This window comes from Cricetulus griseus (genome assembly GCF_003668045.3).
Source record: "Cricetulus griseus strain 17A/GY chromosome 1 unlocalized genomic scaffold, alternate assembly CriGri-PICRH-1.0 chr1_0, whole genome shotgun sequence".
NCBI lineage: Eukaryota > Metazoa > Chordata > Mammalia > Rodentia > Cricetidae > Cricetulus > Cricetulus griseus.
The window spans coordinates 170,026,982-170,045,457 of record NW_023276806.1 but is presented as its reverse complement, the minus strand read 5'-3'; the positions used below and the strand labels follow the sequence as shown (position 1 = coordinate 170,045,457).

At 38.0% G+C, this 18,476-nt stretch overlaps 1 protein-coding gene across 1 annotated transcript in view; it reads left to right on the top strand.

Annotated features, from left to right (window-relative positions):
- Window positions 1–18,476, top strand: part of Tmtc2 (transmembrane O-mannosyltransferase targeting cadherins 2) — a 178,796-nt gene that overhangs the window by 117,310 nt on the left and 43,010 nt on the right. Inside the window, exon 9 of the mRNA XM_035451286.1 lies at window positions 4,858–4,921. Within this exon, the coding sequence (XP_035307177.1) occupies window positions 4,858–4,921 (64 nt within the window). The remainder of the gene's footprint in view (window positions 1–4,857; window positions 4,922–18,476) is intronic.

Sequence of the window (18,476 nt, the reverse complement as noted above, 5' to 3'; positions counted from 1 at the left end):
CAAACATGTCTCTAGTTTAAAAAAAATTCTCCGGTCACCTTTTGAAATATATTTAATGTGAAATAGTGGGCATTGACCATATTAAGTGATTTTTAATCCACAACTATTAATTGTGATTCCCATATCTCTTTTATATATTATATATGACTAATGGTCTTAAGCCTGTTTGAAAAACATGTTTCCATTACAAAGTAACATCAGAGAAAGAAATTAAAGATCTAAAATATGTGTGTATTTTTACTGATGTAAGTTTTATAGTCTTACATATAAAATGGAATTCTGCAGTATGCAAATTATGAACTTTGTGATCTTTTTACTATTATTGCTCTGCAGCTAGAGTCTTGCTGATGACAGAAAAAATGATTACAAAGACTGAAAAACAATCACCTTTGCTGATAATTTATTGGGAATTCAGTCACTCAGTAGTCTAGTTGACAAATAACACCTGGATTTTCTTCTAGTCATTTAACATTTTTGGCCTTAAGGGGCAGAGGTGGTGAGTAGGGCGGGGGATGCTCGGTATATATGATGAATAGAGATTGTTAATAGAGATTGTTAATGAGTCCGGAGCTTCCATCTGACTTTCCCCTCCATTGTGTCTGTTGTTAGTTTAATTATTTTTTACTCTCTAGTCACATGTCTTCACATGCTGCTGATTTGAAGACTGAGGGAGTTGCCCATCTGGGCCGAGTGTAGTTACTGGATGAGTGATTTTCTTTCTCATCACCCCTTCATTATTGACTTTGTAGGGTGCACTGTAACCAGCCTGAAAGACTGCATCTGGCCTGGGAGACATGATAGAGCCATCTATTTTCACTTTCCTTTTTGAGTCTTGTACTTGTGGGAAAACATGTGAGAGATATGGTTCCTCTCTATATCTAACTATGGTCCCCTTAAAGATCAGAAATTAAGAAAAGAATCTGGTACTATTTTTATTTTCCCTTATGTTTATATCATTGTTAATAATAGAAATTACTTTGTGGCATTATAGTTATTAGATAAAATTATGTTACTGGATAGAATATGTATACTTTTGTCACACTAAAGAAATGAGTGAAGAATGACCATAATGGTGTAAGTGTGTATTTTCAGCTACTTTAGATGAGTGTATAATTAACAGTCTGGAGATTCAGGTCTTGCACACCAACCCTAACAATCTTACTTTGGAGGTGCCCAACAGTATTTAGTAGGCTCCGCAAAGCACAGAACAGAATATGCTCATTTCTTCACCTTTTAAATGCTGATTAATGATTTAGTCATTTTTTGCAATTAAGACTTGATAAGTATTCCAAGGAGTTCTCTTTCAGAGGGGAGTATTAAATATAACCTACACGATAAAACGAACTTTGAACACTTCCTCATGAGTTTTCTCTCTTGTCCAGAGAATAAATCAGGAATATAAGTAACCCTTCTGTACCTAGAACTGACATATTCCTTCCCCTGGTTTTCCATGTGCTGTCATAAATACCTTCTGATTAGTAATTTAAAAATGAGACTTTTAATAATAGAAGGAAAGTTCTACAGTGCAAATTAATTTTATATGTCTATGATGTATATAATAAATCCCTTTTTCCCATTTCCTTTAGAATGTTGTCAGTTGTAATTCTAGCTTAAATGAACTCCTCTAAGTATTTCCTTGGAGCACTAACCCACTATATTTGTTACTTTTTTTATTGCTGTGATAAAATGCCCGACAAAAAGCAGCTCAGAGGAGGCAAAGTTTACTTTGGCTTGCAGTTGAAGAGATATGATCCATCATGGCTGGGAAGGCATAGGGTGGCAGGAGTTTGTGGTGCTAGGCATATGTACTGTGTGGAAGCAGAGAACTGAGAGGACCTTCTTCAGTGATAGGAAAGTTCAAGGCCCTTCCCAAGACTTACCACTTCCAGAAAGGCTCATCGTCCCAAAGGTTCCCCCACTGGAGGAACCAAGTATTCACACGCTAGCCAACAGGAACACATTACACATTTACACACTGCTAACCATTGAAAAACCTAATGACTTAAAAGCTCATAATCGTTTTTAAAATTCACATGCTTGGTATTTTAGAAATATTTTGTCCAATGGAGACCTCAGTTTCCCTTTTGATCAGTATCTGCCTTATGAATTGAAGTAAAGTAAAGTTGTAAAGTAGTGTCAATGTTTTTAATGCTTGCTATCTATTGTTTGATCTCACTTCAGAGCAATGTACTTCCTTGTAGTATCAAGTTCCTCTAATTTCCTACCTCCATGCTTTTTATATTCCTCTGGAGAGAACCCTTCCAGGGCATGACCTGAAGAATTCTGGTTCAGATTTCCAAATGAATCTGAACCAAAGCGAATCTGTAATTTGGTAGAGGGCTCCTTCATTAAATACCCTAGTGAGGGAAGTTTTACTGTTTCATACCAGAGTTGGGCACTTCTCTTGACATATTGAGGTTGAACTTTGACATTTATGAGTACATAAACTGCAGTGCCACATTGTTACATGCCGCAAGTCTAGCAAAGCCTTGGCTCAAGGTTTGGTTTTGTATTTGGGGTATTTCTCTTTCTTTACTTTCTTTATAGCTTCCATTAAACATAGTAGTGTTTCTGATTATTTCTCCTTCAAACATTAGCAAGATATGCATGATTCTCCAGAGAGATCTTGTCTTTAGTTATTCCTATAATTTATATGTCTGCATGGGGTATGTCTTTAGCTTTTTATTTGTCTTGACCAAAGTGCAAATTCAATTTAATAAGTGAGGCCAGTTGGCTTTCTTTTTAAAACCTGACTCTGAATCTCCAATTGAAAGACTTAACTCATATATTCTGTTTGCTTCCTCTTTCTCTGTCTTCTTGTTGCCTCAAAAGTTTATTAACCTTACAGCTTTAAGAGAGCACTATCCCTCCCCACTTTTTCGTGTGTGTGTGCGCGTGCGTGCATGTGTGTGTGTGTGTGTGTGTGTGTGTGTGTGTGTGTGTGTGTGTTGCACACTTCATGTATATAAATGTACACATGCATGTTGCAAGTGTGTGGCCACATGTGTGTATTGAGTGCACGTATGTGTACATATGTAAGAAGGCTAGAGGCTAAAGTTGGATGCCTTCTTCAATTGACTTCTCCATATTGAGGCAAGGTATCTTACTTGAACCCAGAGCTCACTAATTTGAGTAGTGTAGTTAGCTGGCTTTTTCTGGAGCTCTTCCTTATCTCCTCATTTTGCTGGCTGAGGTGACTAACAGGCTGCCATGTCTACCTGGCACTCATGTGGCTTCTAGGAATCCGGACTCATATTCTCATGATTGTAATAACCCTTTAGCTCCTGCGCCTTTCCCCAAAGAACACTATTCCCTGTAGCCAGCTAGTGTTGTTGTCGTTCCACTGTTAAAGCTTTATATGTCATCAGAAAGTAAACCTGGCATCTTCCCATAGCTTTTAATCTATAATCCACATATGTATTGACTTGACAGTGCTCACTTGAAGAGCTTCTTATATCTTGTCATCTGCCATGTGGGCAGGTCTTCTGAAACAGCATGGTCAAAAGAGAATAAAAGAACATTATGTTTTGATGGCTAGCTGACACTTGGTGTTCCCCTGCTAACAAGTTTATCTGTTAGATTCAGTATGGATTCTGTTTCTTTACAACAACTGTGGTAATCCTGGCCTTGACTACCAGCAAGAAAACTATTTCTGGTTATAAAGGAGACTAAAGAATCCACTACCAGAGCTGGGTAGGGTTTCTGCCTACTATAGGGAAGGCCCTGACTTAATACCCAGTACAACTCCCCAAAGATGTCTCTATGGACTAGAAGACTTTCATTAACAAAATACAGTCTAAACCCAGTAGCCATGAACTATGATAAACTATTATATTATTGTAATTGTTTGTAGGAAAAGTCTGGCCTGGACATAACCTCATTCCTCACACCATTGTGAGACAATTTTGGCTATCCCTTCAGCTTTCTCTTTATTTCCATTTTTTTCTTTATTTTCATCTTTTTTCCTCTACATTAAAATTTCAAGTGCCAACATCCAGTTACCTGAGATTAGGTCATGTGCCCACACTGATTACCAGACAGCAAGGAGAGAAATATTCTGAAATCTGAATGGTGTGTGAGCATGTGTGTTCATGCTTGCATGTGTGCATGGGTGTGTATGCATGTGTGCATGGAGAGAGAGAAAAAAAACAGAATGACTTTCTACACAGAAATATATTCACATGCAGTGTGTGTGTGTGTGTGTGTGTGTGTGTGTGTGTGTGTGTGCGTGTAAAATGAATATATAATTTAAAATGAATATATGATTTTTTAAAATGTTGACTATGTTTATTTTTAAAATGCATAGCTGGGGGCTGAAGAGTTGGTGGTTTTGAGTGTTTATTGCTTTTGCAAAGGACCCGTTAAGGTCCCAATACCAATGTGCCACATCATATAACCGCCTTAACTCCAGTTCCAAGGGATCCAACACCCTCCTCTGACTTCTGTGAGAACCTGCATGCCCATGGTGCACATAAACTTATGCAAATACACATACCTGCATATAAATATATTTTAAAAGTCATAGCTAAATATTTTGACAATTGATTTTTTAAATTTTTTCTGGGTTATCATTTTGTAACTGGAGAACCTAAATGCATTATTTGAATTATCTTGAATAGGTAATTATCTCTTCCTATGACAAACATGTAAATATAAATTAGCAATACCTACACAAATGGGATTATCCTAGGATACTATCTGTAATCCTTTACAATAATAGTAAGGTCATTTCAAGGTTTTTTATGGGAGCATACAATTTAGTCAATGTGGTAATTTTTTTTTTTAAGTTAGTGTCACTGCTCCTCGGTGCTTCAATTTTAAAATGCATAATATAATTGTTTTTTTTTTCTTTGACAGACAAGCTAGCCTCAATGAAGCAGCAGAGAAGTATTACGACCTGGCAGCCAGACTGAGACCTAATGTAAGTTCTTTCCCAGTGGGCACCATTGTTGGAGGCATGGCCCTAGGGTATGCAGTGGTGACTGTCCTCCATGCCACCTCGTTTTGAACCTCCCTGGGTTCTCAGTTTGAATGCCCACTGTGAAGCTCTTCTAATCGCACACCACCCACACTGTTCAAGCTTCTTTGTCTTGCCAAAAATCTCTCTTTCCCCCTTTGTAGATCACCATTACCTTTCATTAACCGAACTCAGGTTTGATCATTGCTAAATACCTTTTATTTGGGTGAATCTTCAAATTAATTCCGTGGAAGCCTTTTCTGTTTCTCTAGTGATAAATACTTATTGTTTATCTTCCACTACATTTAAACCTTCAGCTGTGTATCTGCTTCATATTCTAAAAATCCTCATTTTTTTAATAACTCGGCTTTACAAGTTTATCAATAATGTTTTCATTACAAGTTTTCCCTGGGTAGTCGCACTTCCAGAAACTAAGATGGATATAAATTAGATCATTACCGTTGGAATAGAATTACTATTTATAAGCAGCCAAGAGCTGCTTTTATAGCAGCCTGACAAGCAGGATTTTTCACAGCACTGAATTCCTGCACTGAACATTTATTCTTCATATGCATTCTGCACCACTGTCCAACAGCAAAACCTTCTCCCCTGCTCACCAAATGTAGACCATGCATTTGAGAAATGCAATTTTCAAACAGTAATGAAAGTACATGTGTGGGTGCAGTACCAATAATGGGATTGGTCTCATTTCTTTCTAGTGTGGCATCTATTGGGTGAATACATATAAAGGGGCTGCTTTGAGAAGGAGGCAGAGATTCTGGACTCTGAAGTGTATTAGGGAAACAGTATTATCAAGAAATAGATACAGCACGGTGACTCCTATGGAGGTGTAGTCTTGAGAGAGTAGAGACCTCTGAGGAACCCATATGTTTCTTTCTTTGTTTTCCCCATAAGATTTCACCATGGTGAGCTTACCCATGCATATAAATTTCAAGTTTCATTTATAGTAATATAATATAAACACAATGAAGTATGTGGAGACCTCAAAACAAAAGATAGATTAGCATGACAAAAACAAACACATTTATATAAGGTTTTATGACAAAGGAATCTTCAGAAATGAATGCCCAAAGAAGGAGAGGAAAGGTTTGTGTGGTTTTTGTTTTGTTTGTTTATGGCCATTGGTGTTCAAATACAAGGTGTGTGATGCAGAAATAATAGATGAAGGGGATTGCAGCAGGTTCAGAACTGATGCATAGTGGGGGGGGAATCTCCATCAAGGTCCAACTGCTCAGATTCTACTGTGTACCATCACCAGAGATAAAGATGTAAATGCCTGCCTTAGCACTTCCTTCACAGGAGAGAACAGGGAAAGGCCATAGGACCACGGTGCTTCTCTGCTCTTCTCAACTTCACAAGATGCCATGTTCTGCAACGGCTGTTCTGAACCACTTCCCATAGTTATGAGATAAGTGAGGAATTGACAAGCTGTTTACAACCAGAGAAAATAACCTAGTGGCAAGAACAATGACAGCTGAAGTGTATTGTACACTTTTTGTCACTCTCTTTGCTAGATACTTGATGAGAGTTTCTTTCTTTCTTTCTTTCTTTCTTTCTTTCTTTCTTTCTTTCTTTCTTTTGGTTTTTCGAGACAGGGCTTCTCTGTGTAGCTTTGGAGCCTATCCTGGCACTCACTCTGGAGACCAGGCTGGCCTCGAACTCACAGAGATCCACCTGCCTCTGCCTCCCAAGTGCTGGGATTAAAGGTGTGTTCCATCAACGCCTGGCTGTTGAGAGTTTCTTATTCTGGCTGGCAGCTGCTTTTGTGGCCTCAACAGTGCTGAAGGGTGGAGAAGTGAATGCTTCACCTGGCAGCACAACTTTATTGAGTTACTTTGTCATTTAGCCTAGTGTCTACAAAGGAAGAAAGCTTAATGACTTTTAAAGAGGCAGGGTATGGAGGCTGTACCACAAGAGGAAATGCACATCATTTATCCGGCAAAGCAGCATAGCAGTCAACTCGTTTACTTATTTTATGTGTTTACTAAGTGTCAGGTACTATGCTAGGACACAGGGCCTCCCCATCAGGAACTTAATATCTGGACAGAAGAAAGGGAAGACATAAGAAAACTATATGATCCCTCAGGCAATGGTGTGTGTTCAGAGGAAACTGAAGCAGTACCGGGGTTAGGAATGCAACAGAACAAAACCTTCGTAAATGTTTAAGCTTGATACCTTTGTGTAATTTTTTAGAAAGAAGTGTTAAATAGGAAGGTCTTTAACCCACAGAGACATTGAAGGAAAACAACGAAGATATTTGTTTTCCTTCTCCATTAATGTTGCTCAATATAATATGTTCTAAACATATGTAAACTACACAATGATTAAGATGCATTTTTATTCATTGAGAATCAGTCCTCCCGGTGTCACTTTTATTTTTGCTGTGTGATTGGTTGAATGATGGTCTTTATTACAGTACAGTGGGCTAGGGAAAAACAAGTGTCTGAGTTAACGAGCCTCTAAAACAGAAAAAAGCATCAGGGTACCCAAGACTGCAGGCCTGACTTATGGGCTTGCTGTTTTTTTTAAATGACTAGCCAGATCATAAAATCGATATTTAATTTCCAATGCAAAGCCCTTTTCCCCGAGAGACCCCCAAATATTTCATCCCAAATATGCTACAGATTGCTTTTGAAATGCCTTTTATCCAAATGATCCTTTCCATATCTGGCAAGAGCAAGAGTTTTATAGGATTTGCTATAAAGTTCACATTTAACAAAAAGTAAATGATACTATAATTAATAGATCAACAGATGTGCATTTTTCCTGATTAATTTTCTGATCGTTTGGCTTTTCAGTTGATACTCTAATGTACATACAGTGTCACTGAGGCCAGAATGATGGAATTACAAACCATGCCAATGATATAATTCTTTTCTGAAATGGAGAACTATTTGAGCAACTTAATCCTGCATCTGATCTAAATAAAAGCACCTGCCTAACATTTATCTTGCTGCCTATTCCCTTTGTTCATAAAAGCTTTCTTGTCCTGGCCACACTTCACTGAACAAATGCCCTTGTCAGTTACCTGATTACATGAGAGGAAAGCTAACAGATATCAATTCTCTTTGCCTATTTAAAAGATCCCATTTCCAGTTCTTTTTAAGTTTACTCATTTATGCAATCAACCTATCTTACTCTTACTTTTCATAGAGTTTTTCTTCTATTTGCTTCAGTAAATATCATTGCCACTGTATTCATCAGGATGCTGTATGAGGGCAACTGAAAATCCAGCAGTGCTTATAGGAGGCCATAACTTTGCAGCATAAAGTGAGTGGCTTGTGTGATGCCTCATATTACCACCATCTTTAAAAAGTTATTGATGGGGATGGGGAAATGCTTCAGTGGTTAAGGACATGACTTCACCTCCTAGCAGCCACTTCAACACAACCTCACTCCAGCTCCAGGAATGCCCTCTTCTGGCCCCTGTGGGCACTGTGCTCATGTAGACAGTCTCCACCCTCATCCACCCCCACATGTGCACATAATTTAAAATAAAATATTTCTTTTAAGATTTTTATTTCTGGGATGTACTTCTTTCTTAATAAAGTACTGTTTTCATTTCTTTTAATATGTCCTGTATTTTTATTATACAAAAGCATAGCTTTCTCCATAATTTATTTTGAAATGATTGATTTTTTTTTTTTACGGTGCAACTCCGGTAATGAAATGGTAAAATAATGAGAGCAGTATAGATGATTACGAATAGTATATAGTTTTATATTTAGCTTTGTGTCCCTTAGCAGCATTCAATATGTTGCCTTATTGAAGTACATAAGTAGAAAATTGTGATTGTTGACAGCACACACCGTAGATATGTTTATTACAGCAAGGCATGTTGTATCTTAAAGACTTATTTAGTTGATATTATCTGGAAATTCCTCTAAAAGTAGATTATGTTAAAGCATTTTTACAATAAGAAAAGGTTTTATCAGTGTTGTATTTTAGGGTTTGTTAGTTTTCATTTTCATAAGTAAGTTGGGCTCTGGGTGAAATCAAGTCTGTGATAGAGCTTCTGTATCTACCCTCCCACATCCACTTATGCACATCGAAAACTGCTGACTCCCAAGAACTACAAGGAACGTTTAAATGAAACTACTTTGTTCTTTGATTGGGAGTGAAGCCAAAGTCTGCATTATCTTAGGCATAAAAGAATTAGATGTGAGGAATTTGTGTGGTACAAAGTCACCTACCTTTGCTTGACTTCTCATCCACTCTGGAGTCCAGAGGACAAAACTACCAGTGCTTGGGTTTTCAGGGCAGACTTGTTTATGGTCTACACTCCTCCCGGTCAATTTTAATTCAAATGTCCACATTATATATGACTTTGTGTCTTATGAAATAGAGTTTCCAAGTTATACAAATTTAACTCTGACCTTGGGAAACATACAATCTAATGTAGGAAAGCAGGGGAGGAAAGAACATATAAATCTCAGATCTCAACTATGAGGGCAGTAAATAACGCTATCTCATAAGGGCTTTGTGGGGGACATAAGTTGGGTGCTAAAAAATGGATATGAGAAATTACTTTCATGTGGGTTGATTTGAAAGTCGGAGTAGGAAAGCTTAAAGTAGCTTGGCATGATAGAATTTTTATAGGATATTTCAGCAAGAAGAGGAGAAGGAAGAGAATTTTGGCAGTGGGGTAGGATCATACTCATACAGAGAGGCAGGGAGAATGGTGGGAAATTGATGACTCCTGTAAAAACAGATGAAAAGCATTGAGCTTCACACATACAGATTAGAAGTCTGTGTTCTGTGATGTTGACAAACAGTATAACATAATGAAAGCAGTAGTGAAGATGACATGAAAATATTTATTATGTTCAGAAAACTAGGATTGAGAGACCCAGCCTTGATGGGAACAATAAAAGATCACTGAAAGCATAAGGCAGTCAAGAGTAAAAGCAGGAATGAGTAGAATGGAAAAAACATTCATAACCTAAGTAGTAGGTGATATCATGTGAGTAGGAGAATTAATTGTTCACATAAGTGCTTCACATTTTGAATTTTAAGTAACTTGGAAACAAAATACCATAAACAGAAATAAGATCAAGATCGTTAGAGGAGTATGCTCATTGCAAGAACATAATCTTAAATTTGGACTTAGCGCATTCTGAATGAATGTGTGGGTTGTGGTTTTGTGTAGTTGCATATGAGTGGTCCATGCACATAAAGGTATGCACACATGTATGGGAGAGGTTGTGGAGGGGGGAGCAGTTGACTTTGTGTACCCTCGTCTGTCAATTTTCACCTTAGTTTCTGAGACACATTCTCTCACTGAACACATAGCTCATCAGTTCAGCTGGACTGCCTGGACTAGCTAGCCAGCAGGCTCCAGAAATCATGTTTCCACCTCCCTAGCTCTGGGATTAGAGATGAGCACAGACATACTTAAGTTTTTTCATGGCTGCTAAAGATCAAAGCTAGGCCTTCATGTCTGCTTGGCAAACACTGCCCTGGCTGAGCTGTCTCCCAAGCCCTGTTGTAAATTTCGGTTAGACATTCCTTTCAGGAAGCTATCCAGAAAAACAAACAAACAAACAAAAAAACAAAAAAAAAAACAGCATATAGTTAATGGTGAAGGTACGGGAGTCATCTGCAGGAATGAACGTGGTACGTGGTACCAGCATAATGAATAAAACCACCATGGGAGGGAAGGCATGGAAGGAGAGGAAAGAAGTTCCCAACCCCGGGAATTGCTACATCTGGCTGTGGGGTAATGGAGACATCAAAGACAGTTACAGGGTTTAGAAACCCTAGCTGATGAGCACAAATACTGCTATCTAAAAGGCAAAGGGAAACAAGGACATGGGTGTCTACTGAGTCAGAGAGTAAGATGCCACCAGTGGCCTTCAAGATTCCATTTCCATATTAGCAATGGAGAAAGTTTTCAGGTGTGAAGAAAATGAATAAGTCACAAGCCTCATTTAACATTATTTTGTAAGAAAGTTCTAGAGATAAAAAGGAAGGACATTAAAGCAGGTGAATTCATTACAGAATAAAGAAAGTTGTGTGGAAGTGTACACACTTAAACATGAGAACAAAAATCTGTCCAAATAGAAAAGAAATCGTAGGAAATACTAAAATGTTAAAAAAAATTCACTTGTGTCTGGGAGATGAAAGAAACAGAAAGTGGTCTGTTAAGTACACTTGGGTGACAAAACTTGATGGGAGAGGGACTGAGCCCACACAGTAAAGGAGGGGGAGGTTCACAGTAAACTAATACAGTTGTACTCGCTTGGCGATTTGTGAATCCTAAGTAAAGAATGACAGAATTTGAGATAAAATATTTGTGCACTTCTGAAATCTTTGAAGTACACAAGAAGTTGTATTTCTTCCAGGTCTTAGGTAGTCCCACAAAACAAATAGCTGCCTATTAATGTGTGTTTTTCAACAATGAGTCACTTCATGCCTCTAAATGGATTTCTGAAATCACTGATAGAGGAGACTTTTGACTCAGCCTTCTGACACAGGCTACATGTTTTATTCATCCCCCACATTTCTCATTGGTATATTATTTCATAGGTACTTTACAAGTATATTCATCGTGTGAAAATTAAATGTCTCCTAGATTATTTAACCAAAAATATCATGTCTGAGTTTTACCTTCCCAGGCATGTAAAATTTAAATGGATTCATGAATTTAAAAACAGAAGCTGGGGATATCCTCTCTCTCTCTCTCTCTCTCTCTCTCTCTCTTCTCTCTCTCTCTCTCTCTCTGTGTGTGTGTGTGTGTGTGTGTGTGTGTGTGTGTGTGTGTAATTATATAATTATATGACAACAGTTCTATATGGGGAAAATTTACAGAAATGTGTTTACTATGACAGTGAATTTGTTTGGATACCCTACCTATACTGTATTACTTTTAATTTATACCTTTGTATAGAAGGTGTGTGGAGCAGAATTGAATACCAGTACTGGAACTCAAGGAGGGAGTATTTGGAACTATTTTTGTCTGTTCTGATATAAGAAGTATAAAATACTCTGAGCATATAGTCGTTTTCTGGTGGGAATCCTATTTCTCAACCGTAATTAGAACAAGAGACCATGAAATTAGGTTAAGCTAGACTGATTCAGATTTGACTATATGAGGGATATTTTTTGGAGATTATTATTGAGATCACTGTTTTGTTAGGGGAAAAATGACAGGGTTAATAATAATTTGCCTGAGAAGCAGTTAAACCACATTTATGATTATAAGTGAGGGAGCAACTGCCTGACTGCTCCAAAGACTTTCTAAAAGTTGCTGCAATGTGGAAATATATATATATATATATATATATATATATATATATATATATATATTTATCCGTATCTCCAGACTTTTAGGCATTGATTGAATGTGTGTGTGTGTGTGTGTGTAAGTCACCATATCAGTTGTGTAAGTAAAACCTGCTTTAATATTGCACATAAATCTCTCACTCTAACAGCTTTTTTTCTCAAGAAATTATTATTTTATTAGTTCAAATTAGAAGCAAGCCTGCTTCACATGTCAATCCCTGCTCCCTCTCCCTCCCCTCCTCCCCCACTCCTCACCAACCCCCCACCCCATCCCTCCTCTGCTCCCCAGGGAGGGTAAGACCCTCCTTGGAGGATCCTCAAAGTCTATCATATCATCCTGGGCAGGGCCTAGGCCCTCCCCCAGGTGTCCAGGCTGAGAGAGCATCCCTCCACATGGGATGGACTCCCAAAGTCCTTTCTTATGCCAGGGATCAATACTGATCTACTACAAGAGGCCCCATAGAGTGCATAGGCCTCCTCAATGACATCCACATTCAGGAATCTGGATCAGTCCCATGCTAGACTCCCGGACATAACTCTGGGGTACATGTGCTCCCCCTTGTTCAGGTCAGCTGTTTCTGTGGGTTTCACCAGCCCGGTCTTGACCTCTTTGATCATCACCCCTCCCTCTCTGCAACTCTCACAGCTTTTTTGCTTTCAAATATATCTATATTTTATAGTTAGAATATGAGTCAGACTAACAGGAAAAATGCAAAATTCTAATCAAGGAAAAAAATTATTAGTTTGAATCTAGTTATATTGAGTTGACCTGTAGATATAGTAAAACAAAATCTTTGATAGGCTTCCATTTCTCAAATTTAGTTACCAATTTTTTTATTCTGTTCAGTTTATAAATGGATTTGCTCATATTTGTAATGGTTGCACATTTTAGAAATCAAATAACCAATTCTTGTCTAACTTTGGCAGTATCACAATTGATGATCCGTTCTTTGAAAGCTGTTTATGTTGGGATCACTTTTAATCTGACTCTGCTCATATCTCCATGGAGACTTTTCTCTCTGGAGATCACGTTTTCCAAATTACACTGTGCTGTGACTTTATTCAGACAAGGTACAAAGTCTAGCTTTCTGGTACATTCATTTCTCTTTGCTTACATTTTTACTTCTTTTGTTGCACACTATTTTGCAAACATTAGATAAACCAGAACAAAAATGTACCTCTGAAGTGGCTACAATTTTTCTCTTGTTTATCTGATTTTCCAAGTCACATAATTAGAAGATACTGTTGGTAAGTGCAATCCATTTGTTTGCTGTTGGAGTGGGTGAGTTACAGCCCACTCTGTGGCAACACAGTTGGAATGATCTTAGTTAACTTTACAGTTCAGGAGGTATTGTTGTTTTTCACAGTCCACATGCAATCAGTTTTAAACACAATTTAAAAAATGTGTGTGTGTGTGTGTGTGTGTGTGTGTGTGTGTGTGTGTGTGTGTGTGTGTTGTATGTATCTATTATTGGATTCACAACAGAAAAGACCATTCAGTGGAAGTAAGAAATGGGTAGGAACTTAAGTAGCTCTTGACTCTAAAGAAAATCAACTTGAGTATTCTAGTTTAAGGAACATCCAACCTTGGGGGATTTCATTTAATTATATTCTCTAAGCATGTTTATTTTTACTGCCATTTCTTTGGAGTGGTACCCTGCATGTGGAGTTGTTGCTGTAGCTGTGTGAGTCATGGGACCACACACTAAAATTGCATCCAGTCCCTTCTCTGAGAAATTTGACTCTTGCTTTCTTTGAAACTTCATGTGTCCTGACCACACTGGCCAACATTCCCACCCGGGGGAAATGAGGGAGAATTATGGCTGCCACCTGCAGGGGGTCCTCACCTTCTCCATGATCTCCTTTGGTCACCTCCACAGCTGCCTCGCTTGGCTGTTTCATTATAGGTATTTATCCTTTGGATCCCTGAGTGCATGGAGCCTTTTCCCCCTTAATGTACACTAAAACAGGAGGAAAAGGCTGCTAGAAAATCTTTATTCCCACCTGTAATTATATAGTAATAACTCTATAGTATATAGTAATAATAGTATTGTTACAAAATATATACAAGCAATAACTCTATACTACATAATAATGTAGTATAGAGTCAAAACAGTTTACTGTCTGTTTCTGAGTCTTTCACTAACCTTCCTTAGTTATACAAACAATAATCTAGAGAAAAGTTATACTTCATCCAAAATCCAATTAGTTAAGCAGAAAACTCATAGCTTGGTAACTTCAGTTCTTTCAGTCCTATTGCCCTTGATAATGAAAACAATGCATATACTTTAAAATGGGAAGGAAGACATTTTTGTTAGCATTTATTAATTGTGGGAAATAGTGTATTTATTTCAGGCCTGGCGGAGACAGAAAGTCCCTTCCGCACATGCCAAGTCTAGAATTCCTGATGTGATCTTTAGTTCTATGAGATTATTCAAACAATGTAATTTTGTCCTTCCCTATGGCTGAGTAATATACCATTATGTAGTATGGCATGACTCCACTAGTGAACATCTATACTGAGTTCTTAGTTTAGTAAGTTATTCTGAAAAGTGTTCTAATAGACGTGGTTTCTGCATTACGTGCTGACTTTGGTGAAAGGAAGTCTTTATGTAAGTCTGTTGTGTTGGGTGTCAGGAGAGAGAGATCAGGCTCAGCTCAAGTCTAACAAGGGCATCTGAGGATTTGTTGGACCAGAAGTACTTTCCCAACATGAGGCAATTAGTTATACTGAATGCCTTATGCTGAAGGAATGTGAGAAAGGCATATGTAGAAGGGACTCACTGACACCCCCAGCCCTAAATCCATCCAATGTTTTTATGAGAGGAACTTTCTCTGTCGGAGGAGAGTGAGCACCCTCATCTCTAAAGAGGAATCGATGTGGGCAATCTGGACGAACAGGCCTTGCAAAGTTCCCCCTGCCCCATGCTGTTGGACTTTACAAACGCCCCTTTCCTGTCTTGCTTTACATTTCCACTCCTCATCAAATCCAGCTTTTAAAACTCTCTAGTAATGATACATAACAATTGGCCCAAAATAAGATGTGGATTTTACTGTGAATCTATCCTGTAGTGCAAGGGTCCCCACCAGTGAATTAAGATAGATAGCAGGAAAAGATTGCTTCCTTCTACAGTAGCTGTCAGAGTTGGATTGTGAGTGGATGGAGGATCACGAGAAAGCTCCAAGGCAAGAAGATTCTTGCTTCTGACTTGGTGGGATTGGTGCTGAAACAATTCAGGTAATTGGGTACCCAGTGTGAGGGTAGTGATCAGATGCAAGGGCAGCATTCCTACTACAGAGATTTATCAATCCGTTTGCAACAAGAGCGGGAAGGCAGAAGATATGATTGAAGAGTGAGGCTTAGTCCAAAGGCAGCTTTCACAGGAGCCTATCTAAGGTTTGGCTCAAGTCTTTGTCATCCTGGATGACTGTTTTCCCAGACTGAGCTATTAAAGTTCTTGCTACTTTGACAATCTCAGAATTAAATATTTATCTCCTCTTACTTGAGTTGGTTAGGTGCATGGCAGTAACAGTTTTGATAATTCCTAGAAGAGAATAAAAGAGCTAGCTTTTTAGGAAAAGTTAAAATTGTATGTGCTATCGCATGATGTATCCTTGGCTTGTACACTACTGTTACTTCCTTTGACATCAAAGCAGCAGATGACGGTTGTGGAGAAAAACTGCCATAAGGAGCTGGGAAGACCCAGTTACTAAACTTGCTACAGCACAGACCCTGAGATCTGAGTTCAACTATTCAGAACCCGGTAGTGTATAGTGGTTTGCACCTGTAACCCCAGAGCTAGTAAGGTGGGGCCAGACAGTGACAAATTACTGAAGTTTACTAGTCACCCAACTCCAACTGAACCTGTGAGCTCCATGTCTGAGGTGAGATCCTGACTCAAAACACAAAGACGGAGATCAATTGGGGAAAGATACTCACACCCACACACTGACTTTCACAAACATATACATGTGCACATACTCACACATTCATACATACAAGTGCATATGCCATACACCACACACAGAGACACACACAGACACACACACACAGACACACACACACACACACACACACACACACACACACACACACACACAACAAAATGAAACAGAAACAGAAAACTGTATTATATCACAAAGTACAAACTGTAGGGAATTCAGTTTCTTTGTTGTTAATGTCTTTTGAGCAGCCCCCATTACCCCAGTGGGTTTTCATCTCAAGTTGGTGTATGTGTCACTCTCTTAAGTGATCTTTACTAAAATAGCTCATAGGAATGCGGCTTTACCACATGTGTGCATTTCCGTCTTGAAGTATAAATGGCAAGTTAAAAAGAGCAAATGTAGTGCCATTAACGATCCTGTGACAAGAAAGAATTTGAAATGGTCTCCTAATCACTAAATTGCTTTCATTCGAAAATAACTCGCTGGGTTTAGTAATGCGGAATTTTAGAGAGGGACAATTTTGAAAAGACGGGTTGGAATGATTTACCAGATGATAGGTATGAGCCTCTCTCAATAATTCATAACTATAAAACATTAATTGTGTAAGTCACCTGGGGAGGCGATCATCATTGGTATTGAAATTTCGATGTAACTGACCTGAACAAGGTCTAGAATACATAGATGTAAAACTTGAATTCCTTTCTTTCTTAGAAGTTTAAGATATTCTGCTCTTACTGCAGAAGTCTAAGAGGACAATGAATTTTCTTTATGGACTCTTTCCTTGTTCTAGTTTGCTTTTCATTTCATTAATTTGAACGTGAAACCTGATAAGACATATGCAAATGAGCATCTGGAATCCTTGCCAGATACTAACGTTTCCTTTGAGGAAAATTATTTCATGTATTTAGTGCATTTAATACTATAGATTCAGAAAATAGCAGCTGTTTCTCTTTTTTTAAAGAATACTCCTTATTTGTTAATTTTAGGTTTTATCTATTATAATTGCCTGTGCTCTTTTTTTTTTGTCCCTCACCTTGCCTCTTTATTTTAACCACACGAACCAAACTGTCAAGATATCAAAATGAGAATAGTGTATAATCTCTAATAATCACTGACACTTCTTCGTTTTGATGGATATATTTTTAAATGATACCCGCAATAACAAAAATCATATGTGAAGGGTATTAATACACAAATGTTAAAGGACCAAAGCATTTTAAAAACGAATTCAGATGGTTCAGTCTTCTTAGACAGCAAAGATGGGATACATGGCTATCTTATTTTATCAATTTTTCTATGGGAAAAGAGATTGATATTTAGAATTTCTAATTTCTCACCTACACTGAGTTGTCCTGCCCCAGGCTCCTCTCTCATTTCTGTGTATAGTTTTCATAAGCTAGCACTGGGAATGATAGATTCCTTGGGTTTTGAAGATGGAATTGTTTTGCTACCCAAACAGGATTGTGCTCTTTAATCAGTCTTGGAAATCTTTACTAGAAACATATGCGTATGCTTAGTGATCCCTTCATCGCATAATAGGACATTATCATTTTATTTTCCAGTATGCTAATTGGCACCATAACTCCCAAACATTTCCTATATCTAGGGAACGCTTATGAAGAACAGATGATGGATTATAGCCCTCCACACTGCAACATCATATCATTGCTTTAAACGTGTTATCATTACATCTGAGTTCATATAAACCAAGAGCACCGAATGATGAAAAAGAAGGGAACATTCACCTAAACAAGAATAAGTATATTGCAAGCTGAGCATGATGGTACAGGGCTTTTGTCTCACCACTCAGGAAGCCAAGGCAAGAAAATTGTGACTTCAAGGCCAGCTTGTTGTTATACCCAGACCCAGATGCTGTTTCAATATCAGAAAAGAAAAGGAATCATTTAGAAGATTGTTTGAGTAATCCTAGTGTTATAGATATGTACTTCAGTGTGCATTGTGAATTAATTCACAGAAGAAAATATGAGTATGCTGGACAACAGAAAATTACCAGTGGTTTGTTTTTTTCATTAATAAATGTCAAACCAAGTATAATGCAAAAGCCTTTAATACCAGTGCTTGGGAGACAGAGGCATGGGGGAATTTCTGATTTCCAGGCCAGACAAAGATGTATAATGGGGCCCTAGCTAAGAGAAAAAAATCAGTCTAGTATTATCTGTACTGGTTAAAGCATTAAAATTTAAGGTCTCAGTCATGTGATATAGTGTACATCTGGAGCTCAAGGCCAGTCTGAGCTATATAATGAGTA